Source organism: Hyposmocoma kahamanoa, unplaced genomic scaffold (assembly GCF_003589595.1).
Source record: "Hyposmocoma kahamanoa isolate Upper Pololo Valley unplaced genomic scaffold, ASM358959v1 100021, whole genome shotgun sequence".
Classification (NCBI taxonomy): domain Eukaryota; kingdom Metazoa; phylum Arthropoda; class Insecta; order Lepidoptera; family Cosmopterigidae; genus Hyposmocoma; species Hyposmocoma kahamanoa.
Window position 1 is genome coordinate 19,077,432 of NW_020653200.1, and position 11,591 is coordinate 19,089,022.

At 33.6% G+C, this 11,591-nt stretch overlaps 1 protein-coding gene across 1 annotated transcript; it reads right to left on the reverse strand.

Moving 5' to 3' along the window:
* Window positions 1-576: 576 nt before the first annotated feature.
* LOC113228817 lies at window positions 577-2,884 on the reverse strand. Its single transcript, XM_026462223.1, has 4 exons — window positions 2,639-2,884; window positions 2,083-2,278; window positions 1,509-1,633; window positions 577-903 (listed from the first exon to the last, which is right to left on the reverse strand). Exons 1-4 carry the CDS (start codon window positions 2,852-2,854, stop codon window positions 784-786), a joined length of 657 nt encoding a protein of 218 aa, XP_026318008.1. The 5' UTR covers window positions 2,855-2,884; the 3' UTR covers window positions 577-783.
* Between the last annotated feature and the right edge of the window lie 8,707 nt (window positions 2,885-11,591).

Genomic DNA, 11,591 nt, shown 5'->3' on the forward strand with positions numbered 1-11,591 from the left:
AATTGAATATTCAATAATTTTTGTGGTATTTTGCCATTACGTCATTGCAGGAACATAACATCAAAGTCAAATTCGATGTTGGGATATTTTTTATTAAAAAAAATATATTTTCATTAATAAAACATTTAATCGCGATCTTAAATTTAAAAAGAATTTGTACCAGTAGCGTGTCTAGCTATTTATCGGCTAGTCTAGTAGTATTTCAGTAGATTATTTTTGCTTTATTGGTTCTAGCCCACAATATCGTACCGGTGGTATGGTGGCGTGAGAAACACCTATTTGTTATACTCTGGACACTACGAGCCGGTGAGCTATTGCAAATAGCATTTTAAATTAAGACACATTGCTTTTAAAATTGATAAGCAATGAAACTAACGTATGGACCTAAAATTTTGTATATTTCGCTATAAAATATAAATTTATATAAAATAAAAATCAACTATTTACATCGTAATCATATTTAATTCGGTTTCTTTCATGTCGATTAGTAAAATTGTAATAAATAATGAAATTCCATAATGATTTATTGCTTTGCAAACGAAATCATACGAAACACGCAGTACATATGTAGGACAGTACAATATATATTTGCTTTGCTAGGCTAAACTTTTTTAAAGCAAAAATCCGACAGCCATATTTAATGCCTTATAAGACCTAATATTAGATTTTTTTTAAATAACATTGAAAGAATTTGAACTGCACATCTAAATAAATGAATAAAATGACCCAATCATTAGTATAAAAAAATTATTACGTTTCTCAACTATGACCTAATGCTATTTCTCAAGATCTGAGTCCTAAAAGGTCCTTCAAAGTTTTGTCACAAAGCTTAGGTTTTAACTGTGGCCCACGTAGTTTGGTCATCATTTCGGTAACTGGTCGCAGTTGGTCAAGTGATACACCCTGAAACCAAATACATATGAAGTAATGGACGTATACAAGAAAAAATATCTTCTTTTTTATGAAGTCAAGTGACGGGAGCAACAAATCGTACGCTTGGTAGTAAGCAACACGCCTATCCATGACAGTTGCAGTGCCATTCGGAGATTTAAGTCGCAAAGATCTGAGAAGCAGTGCCACTGCGCCCGTCATCCTGAGACATAAGTTTACAAATCCCATTTGCCTGTAATTTGCTTGGCGGCAAATATAGGCAGTACATCTCTGGATGAACCTCTTTCACGAGCTCTATTGCTACTAAATTTAATTTAATTATATATCTTTGATTGACTATAATTACGCTAGAGGGTGTAGTCTAAAGTAGTGTACACATGGGTACTGTTGTACTTTTATCAGGCTTTAAAACATTTTTTTAATTTAATATAGCCTTTGAATTAAAAGATTTCGTCATAATATTGACACTGTGCTTACAAGAGAAAATAAAACGAAACCTAAACAGCTGGAAATTAAAATTGTGCACTGTGATATTCTCAGAAAAATTGTACGCGGCTTCATGACGTAATTACTTACAAATTCAATTTGCCTCAATGTAACAATGTAAAGTCATATACCTGTTTCCTACGGTATATAACAACAGAGATCATCCTTCCCCAAAGTATTTGCAGCAAAAATGGTCCTGAATCGTTGGTCTCCATTAGATGTAGTTGCATTAACGCTTCGTGTGTAAGAGCCTTGTCTGAAACCAGACTGTTTTTTAAATTCACTTAAAAGATTTGGCGTTTTTGTGATGTGAGGTAAAAGCTGCGGTGCCATGGCTTCGAGAGATTATTTCGTATTACAGGAGCCAAAGGCCAAGGTAAATATACATTTTTGATGGGAATATGACTTGAATGGAGTATCATATTTAAAAATCATAGGTACATTCGCATTCTGCATATTTATTTATTTAAAATAAAGAACAGCAATGATCTATGGTTTTTTGAAAAATGAAAGCTTATAATAAGGCTCATTTCAAGATTATTAAACGTAGTTGCAACTGCAAAATTTCAGCGAAATTTTATCCATTATAATGTCTCATTTATTCTTCAAATTTTAATTTTACCTAATTTTTTAGTGCCAACACAATAAAGGCGCATGGAAAATTGGCATACTATCTCAACCCCTTAATCAACAAGTATTACTTACTAATATCACTCTTATCCGTGTCCAAAGATAGAACTTGTTGAAAGCATCCATTGACTTCTTCTACGGATCTCGACCAGACGTCAAAAGGAGGCACAGTATGATATCTTTGCCGAACGATTGTGCCTTGAATACGATTTATTAGTTCCTTACGCGAAGGTGACTCGAAAGTTTTGTTTATTAACCACCGAAGGCCAGCCTGTATACACACCCAACATTTTTTAATAAATTTATTTCGGGACATCGCCTTTTGCAAAGCAACTTATAACAGTCTAAATTTTAACAAAAAAAAAAGAAATAATATGTAATAATTAACGAGAATTTCTTAAGTTTATCGCAGAGAAAGGGTTTTAAAACTGAGCTGAACAAACATCAGCGTACGCAGTTAGTTTTTTTTTCTTTATTTATTTATTTTTTAATCGATCGTTACTGAACATGCCAGTCACGTTAGAAAAACAATATCTCAAGAAAACACTTAATAAAATAAATTTTGCACGATATTGTTGATGACGCACAGCCATCTTATCATAAGAAATTTAAATAATGATTAAAATCTTACCACATCAGTTTCGCTGAATTCCACTCTATAGCAAGTAACCTGTTCTTGATTAACAGGAAAATGTTTTTCCGGAATTATTGCCACTACATACCAAGAGCCTATAATTTTCTTCAAATTAAAATTTGCTCTAAAATCTTCGCAATTTGTTGTATCTATATCACGACGTTGACCCTGTATAATTGTAACAAAAACTAAAATTATTATTAACCGAGACATTTTGTAGACTTGCACTCTGGGCTAGATCTGGGGACTGAATTGAAGTTGCATCTAAATTCACAATAAAACTGCTATTAACATACGAATGTGTATTATGAACATGTAGAAATTACAAGACAAATGTTTTCATAGAAAAGTGTGAGTAGATAAAGGCATATAATAAGTCAAACATACAAAATTTTAAAGATAAAGTACATTTAAATTAAAAAAACGCTTAAAATTTATAACAATGACCAAAAAGTGTACACATAGGTACCAAGTGGTACAATTGATCACACATACTTTATCCTCCTAAGACTCAGACAACTACAATGGGAAAAGCGCTAAACGCACAATAAACTGTACTAAGTATAATTAATTACTTACATGCTTCAGATCCAAGCCAGAATGTCTTAAGTTTTGTATGAAAAACGTATTTTTCTAGATACCCTGTAATTCTAATATATAACACTAACTTTGAATGCGATATTTTTATTATTTTTCGCACTGGTAATTTATGTGATCATGGAAATCTCTGGGTCTGAATCACTCTGAAATTATCTGGGTCTGAATCACTTCACATACTTATTAAATACAATTGCGAAATTACCAGCTTAAAAAAATTTAAAATTTATTTTTAGCCATGTGATTAACATCGCGTAGTTTTAGCACAGTCCTTGATAGGACATCATAGCATATCTCAGTAATAGATCGATACGGGGTAAAGCCAACAAATAGGCCATTATATCGTGATGGCATATAAACTAATTTAAGACTTAGTGTGAACAGCGTGTCGTTGTTCCTGTATATTTTCCTATCTATTTTATTCCAAGCTCTATCAATTTAAACACAAAAATAGGTATAATATCATAAGCGTAGGCAGTAATCAATTCAGCAATGGAATAATAGCCCTAAAGAAATGATGTGTGACGTGTGCTTGACCTATATGCTGACAGTCCAACTTCCAGGCAGTGGAACGACCGGCAAAATGATATGACCTATATGCGAGTGAATTATGCTACCATTGCAACTACATATTGCACGAATGTTCACGGCTCTAAGCTTGTTGGTCCGCCTGATTATAATGATTATATTTTATAGTCTGTACACGGTAGTTCGCTGAAGATACAAGCTGGGGGCATATCAATTTTTAACTAAGCTTAACCACAACATTGTGCTGGATACTTTTTGTAATAGTTGCACGATACGTGTGAGACTCTCCAATTTTTTTTTTAATATTGACAGAGAAACGTTAATACTAAGAATAAAATAAACTGGCTGCTATGGACAGGCGTGTCGCTTACCACCAGGCGCACGTCTTGGTCGTCTTGTCACTTGGTATAATAAAAAATAAAAAATATAGTGACACAAAAACTTTCTACAACACATTTATTATACAGCTTCTGCGTACTTGAATGACAAAAATCCGTAAGTTTCCGTTTCCGTTTAGCTCTTGCAGATTGTCTCGATCTATGTTTGAAATAAAATATTGTAAATGATAAATATGTATGTGTACAAAAGAATAATCCTTACACTTTCTTGCGTATTCTTCTCCGTAATCTGTCATAAGAATGAGCTGTAGAGTTGAATCAATATGACGATTTCAAGTGAAATTTGCTTACCTACGAACTAAATATTATTTGTCACTGACTTTGACTATGAGTTTGATCATCGGATGAAATACGAACGTCCATATTTGTTACACTCTATTATTTTATTTTAACCACATTGTACTAATACTGCCTGAAGGTTCTATTAGTTCCTTTTATTCTATTTAAACCATTTTTACTATTCAAATGTTAATCTAAACTAAACACTATAGATCTATTTACTTCGCCATTACTTTTCTCTTTCCACTTTATTCTTGGATATTTTTCTGATCCATTCAAATTTCTTTTTAAAAATTATCCGTCTTTCCTTACGAAAATACAGTCATTGTTTAAAAAGTCAAAACCTACATATATTTACTTGAACAAAGGCAGTAAAAACGGTTTATGGACTTGTTATTGCCGTCCCAATGGACACGGAGAGTGGTTTAAACGAAGAAATAATGTACATGTAAATTATGCAGAGAATGTCTACGTGGACGTAACAAGTGGATCAGGAAAATACTTCATTCTTGTATGCAATACAAGATATCCATTTTTTATTTACATCGGCGTTTAATTCGATTGAAGATAGTGCTTTAGCTACAATATTTTTCATTTATATGTAGTTAAGGAGAGATGTGGGTCAATTGTAACAGGAAGGCAATTGTAACATATGTTATTTCACGACATCTATTGACGAGTAGCGAATGCTCTTGGTAGCTATGGAAGCTTTTTTTGAAGCTGTTCTACCGACCGGACGTATATTTTTGATATCTCGTTATTTATACAATTATTCTCTTAATTGTATATCCAGTGATAGCTCTTGGATAATTATTTCTTCTGATAATGTTGATGACCTGAAAGTCTATGATAAATTTATTTCTTACAGAGATAATTTTTATCGCCATTGGTTTATAACTTGAAGCGGAGACGAAAAGCGAAGCGATGGAAACAGATTTTAATGTATCCTATGAAAATTGTCATTCAGAGCTCCTTTCCTTTGAATTTTTATATAAATCTCAAATCGGAAGTTTATTAGCGTTGGATAGAATCCGTAATAGATTCGAAAATTATATCTTTCTCGTATTTCCTTTTTGTGGAGAGAATCCTGCACACGGAAATGGTGTATTTGTTGAAAATAATGGCTTCCTAAAAGCTACCTATTTTAAAGATGGTCTGAAATAAAAGTATTTTGAAATCTACCGCCAAATCTCAGTGCATTTACGTAGTCACCAACTTTCTTACTCCACATAAGATTCCAGAAACAATAGGGTTGATTTACATAAATTATTATCACTAGTTGTAGATGTATTACCACGGTATGATTTCTTACCGTTTTCCCAGTATTTCGGAAGGGTGTTAGACTCCGAGGTCACTAGTCGACTAGCCACTGGCAGATAGTAACTTAAAAGCAGACGTCATATCTACCCTCTTTTGCTGTCGAAAACTACCGTCAACTCAATCTGAAGTCACATATGGGTAATTTTCAGATAAGGTTTTTGTACTCAATTTTGGTGACAATTTCTCTTTATTTAAATATTTATAGAATATCATCATGAAGTATTATTTAATATTCGAGTGTAGTAACCTAAAATATTCTTTAATATTTCACGATGATATTCGAATAATTAAATAATAAAAATCGTTACCAAAATTGAGTACAAAAAACTTACCTGAATATTACTGAAGAAACCTCTAATAATCACTTAGTGAATAACCGCGAAAGTCTTAAAATATATACTGCTATACATCATACACATAATAGAGAAGAGCGCCTTGTGAAAGGGTTCGTCCAGAGAAGTACTGCCACCTTACCTATTTCTGCCGCCAAGCAGTAATGTGAATATTACTGTATTCCAATTTTGAAGGCTAAAGGTGCTGATGAATCTACAAGCAAATAGGACTTGTTAACTTGTCTCAGGGAGACAGTGTCCCTCAGATCTTTGCGATCTAATGCTCTGAGTGGATTTGCAATGGCTATGAACAGGCGTGTCGTTTACCACTAGCCACACGACTTGTTCGTCCCTTCACCTTCACTTGGTATCATAAAAAAGAATCTATGAAATCTATTATTTCCGTTATCTAATGTAGTATGAGAATAGAGAAAGAGCAGAAATATTATTTGTAAACGAGAATGCCTCAAATTAGAATACATTTTTAAATTATTTTTTTTTATATCACGTTTCAAAGAGGGAACTTTTATTATTTTTTTTTTTTTAGGAAATGAAACTATTTTTCCGGATTTAAATCGGGTGTATTTGTTTTTTCAAACAAACCAACGTTTCTGGCCCTTTACAGGTCCCATGGGCACGGTTGACTGATTTTTTTATTGAATTTTTTTTATTCAGGTTACAAAGACCCACAAATACATGCTTTAAAAACTAACATACCTATTAATACAATAAAACACTTATGAGTAATTATTATTTACACGTATTGTCTGCGACGTATGGCGGACCGTAGGTGTCCGATAGCTGGCCTCGGAAACGTCGTTACATGACACCATTCTGCCAAAACTCATCCTTCATGAAGGTCGACAGATGTTGAGTTGGTACTCTCATCACCACAAATGAATTAAAATTTACGTTATATTATATATTATACAAGCATGTATTGTCGTTCGAAACATAAATCAAAGTTAATTAAAGTGTATTGAAAAAATATAGACATAATAGACTTTTTTGATATAAAATGTAATTATAGAATCATATTTAAAATTCCCCTCAGCTGAAAACAAAAATGCCAGTAATTAATCTTACCCTTTCACGAGTTGTTAGCCGCGTCTGTGGAATATGACTAAAAGGATTTTAAGTTTGGGCCTCATTAACCCCGAATATTCATAAAGTACCTATTAATAAGATCAGTCCGCTTGTGAAAAATGTCGCAATGCTATTTAAACAATTACAGTCACAATATTGCATAAGCATATAATTTGTTTCAGTAAAAGCGGTAAAAACGTAGGTTTGTTTTTAATTACTATTTTCATTCATCAAAAGGATAGTACGGAAATGTTTTTTTTATTTAATTTTGTCAAAACAAAATTCTCTAATGACATGTATCTGTTATACAATTGCTGTTCTTGTTACTATAGCAAGTGAAAAATTTCAAAATGTTTAGGAGAAAATTTGAGTTAAAACTTAATATGCGATAAATTAATATTGCAAATAAAATGGGGTAAGTATAGAAAACATTCCAGAAGTCTATGAGACTTGTGGAAACCTCTTTCCAAGCCTGCTTGCATCGCATCATAAAAACTAAACGCCATTTTTCCTTATCAATATAGGCAAAATGCACTAACACTAGGAATTGAATCGTAAAACTATGCAACACATAAAGTGTCAGAATGTCGTCTGTCTGTCACAGTTAACGACGATACGTATAGCTTCTTGAAACGCTGCAATCAGGGAACCGATGCCGTTTATTGAAAATCTCAGCCCTCTTCGTGTAGAGTAGCGCAGAGGTCAGAACATTTTCTTAAATAAAAGCTTCGATACTACATTACATTTAACGTACACTCACCTAATATTCATACAAAATAATTAATAAATAATAATAAGGCGCACACTCACATAGCCTCGCACTAGGGAAACCATGGGTCGCTGATGCCATGGACACACACATAGACAATCACAAATTACACCCAAACTCACGAGAGAAATAAATGCAGGCCATACTATTATTTCTCCCGGCCCGGGAATCGAACCTGGGACCTCTGCGTGGCAGTCCGGTATGGGAGCCATTCGGCCACGGACGCATTTATTATTAATGTGTAAATAAATATACCATCGATAGTATCATCTGAGTATTAACCCATTCTAGAGAAACACGGTGTCCCTAGCGATTTTGTTAAAAAGTTACTAAAACAGATTTATAATATTTAAAAGTTTGTTTGAAAATGATGAATGAAATCACAGCTGAGCAGCAACAGAGACTCTGTGTTACTCCAAGACACTAAGGTACCAAAATTGTTAGGGACTCCTTGTGATTTTAGGATATGTGGTAGGTTTTTTCTAAATATATACACAGGTTAATGTAAAATTATACCTATACTTAAAACAACAGTGCAATACTATGTTCAGATACGAAGGAGAATATATTTTTAAAAACCAACTTGAAAGGTAACCTCTTTACTTTAGTACTTAATTTCCAAAAATCAGTCACCATTCTTCTTTTTTTTGTTAGGACCGCCAAGACAATTCTCTGTGTTTGACACTACCCTGCATCCAAGATGATTGTCACCGATAGGTCGGAGAGGGCGCCAGTTCGTAAAGTTTTACGACTGGCATCCGACACGATCAGCCTCTGTCACATTCCGTAATCTCGTAGTTGGGGATCTAATAACAATATTATACCACTGCGGTGATGTACTCAATGTATTGTATCTTGATTGAATCTTCAGAGAGGTGTTCCCTTATTCCATGGCGCTACCGAGGCAGTCGCCCTATTACCTAGTACTCCTGGAATGATTATTTGTTTAAAACATTTTAGTAAAATTATTTTGTTACTAATTACAAAATTATACAGTACCAATTAATAATTATGGATTCTTGTCTCAATTTAAAACAATAACCCAGCCATTAACCATGCTGATCCAACTTGGATATGAAACTTCACGTCTTCGAAAATTTTCAGAACATGCAACTTTCCGTAAAATTCGATAAAATCACTCTCAAAGGTAAACCAAAGATCTAAAACATGAATTTCCGTAATGTGAATATAACCATAAACTCTATTACTTAATATCTTTAGCGAAGTCACCAACTGCGGTAATAAAATTGCAAAAACACAGGGCGTGTCGGCCGCGCCTCGGTTCAGAATGAATGGCGTTGAAATTCCCGAAGTGTAATGCAACGTCACTTGTTATAATAAACAGGGCATTAGTTGTGCTACATGCGCCGTTCGTCATCGAGTAGGGTGCATTATAATTTTGAAGAAATTAGGAATAGTAAACATTTAAGAAAGTGAAACATTGAAGAAAGATAAATAAGTAAAATTCTACGAGCCCAATTTTATACGCAATTTATGACAAAAACTTATGTCTGTGACAACTTAAACTAATTTTTTTTAACATAGTTGATTAACGACATATTGTAATGGTAATTTGTACGCATTGTCCTAAACGAAGGTTGAAAAAAAATCACCTTTATAAATCCTTCACTTTGCTAACATCTCGAACAACGATCCAATGCAGATGCCATCAAAGTATTATTCAACATCAACATTAGAATAGAAAATGAGCGTTATTGTCCTGAAAAATATAAAAACTTTAGACAATAAATTATTATCATATCACATACTGCACACATATCTAAGTGATGAATGCAATCGCTGCTATGAGGTGCGCTTCTAGACGGGTCTGCAAAGTTTACAGAGCAGAAAAGCGCTTTAAAATGCCGCTATAACCCGTTTAAAGTATATATATAAAAAAATTAAATCAGTAAATGTACGAGAAGACTTACGGGCGGATTTTTAAAGACGAGATAACTTCCTAGTTTTTTTTCTTAAGATCAATATAATACTTGAAAGTATTATTGTTTTTCACCTATTTTAATATTTTGATACTTTAAGTGTATCAAGCACACAGTCTTCAGTTTCCAGCGATGTATTTGCTAACTTATTAAGCAACTCGGGCGCACCCCGTAGCGAGCATTTTGCAAATGGTGCGAAAACGAATGACGTTCAACTGATAGGTGCATTACTATGAGTTTCGCTGTCTTCACGCCCCAGACGGTTTATTAAGCTTTCGTTTAGTCTTTCTGTTATGCTTAGCCCCTTTCTAAGTGTCGTCGTACGTAAGCAACATTTATATATTTTTTTAAATACAGAATTCTAAATAAAATATGATTTTCTTATAATATTAAGTGACGGGACAAACTAGTCGTGCACCTGATGGTAAACTACACGCCTATCCATAGCTGTTGTAGTGCCACTCAGAATTTTGATCTGAGGGGCACTGCCACAGCGCCCGTCACCCTGAGACATAAGTTGAGTTCAAAACCGATATCTGCAATATAATGCAAAAGATTAAAATTTTCGAACGGGTTCAACAATGGTAAAATTTGCCTGCTTATATTTGTGTTACCAAGAACGACGAGTTTAACCCAAGGCATTTTAAATAATAAGAAGAAAAACAAAAATAACTTAACTGTTATAAAAAATGCTTTTACTACCCGCTTTATCTTAACAAAAAGAGACGATTAAAAACTGCACTGGTTAAGTGACTACCCTTTACCTCAAAAGAGGGAAGTCAGGTGTGAAATTAGCAGAGTGTCTGCGTTTGCCAGGTTTAATTATAGCATTAATTCTCTTTTCGCTAGTAAATGTGTATCAGTGTTGCCTTTGAAGGTGTTAACGGTTGGTTAATCATTGTTAAAGTTGTTAATGTCAGACTGTAATTGATAGCGTCGCAGTTTCTTTGATGCGACTTTAGCATCGGAAGTAGTAAAGAGTATCTTTAAAGGGTCGTTATAATTTTATTATACGAAATCTTTCTTTGATAATTAGGGAATTGTTGCCGACATCAAGAAAGTCTTCAAAAAAATTTATACTAAATGATTTATTTATTTAATGTATTGTTAGGAACGTCTCTGCAAGAGCTGCCAACCGACCGTCATAGCTGCCAACTGTCAGCGACGAATACTATATATATATATATATACTCCCGGACACATATTTCGAGCCGCTTTGCACTATCAGTATTAAATATCCTTACCTTAAATAATGTTTGATTGATCAATAACTAATTGAAGTTTGAAACTGGTGTACTAAACGTCATTTTCAAAAGGTTCTGCTGAAAATTTGAATTTGCGAAATCGGGTTAAACTCTTTCTTCAATGATAACAAAACAAATTTTATTCTAGCACTTGAAAAATAAAAATGCAAGATGGCTCGATTTATGTGTCCGGGAGTGTATATATATAATAAGGCGTTGCAAACCAAAGTAACGGCTTTTTTGCTTTTTTGCTAGTGTGCTCTCGACGCGTTTACCTCTTGTTGATTTGTATAACGTCCCGTGCTTTTTAAATTTGAACATTAGATTTTGTAACCGATTTTTATTTCATTAAAATTATTCCTAATTTTTAGTAGCTTTTAGGATTTCTGTTATAGATTTCTACCATCAGAATTGGGATATGAATGCCTCTAGCTGCTGTATAGGCCATTTCTGGTAG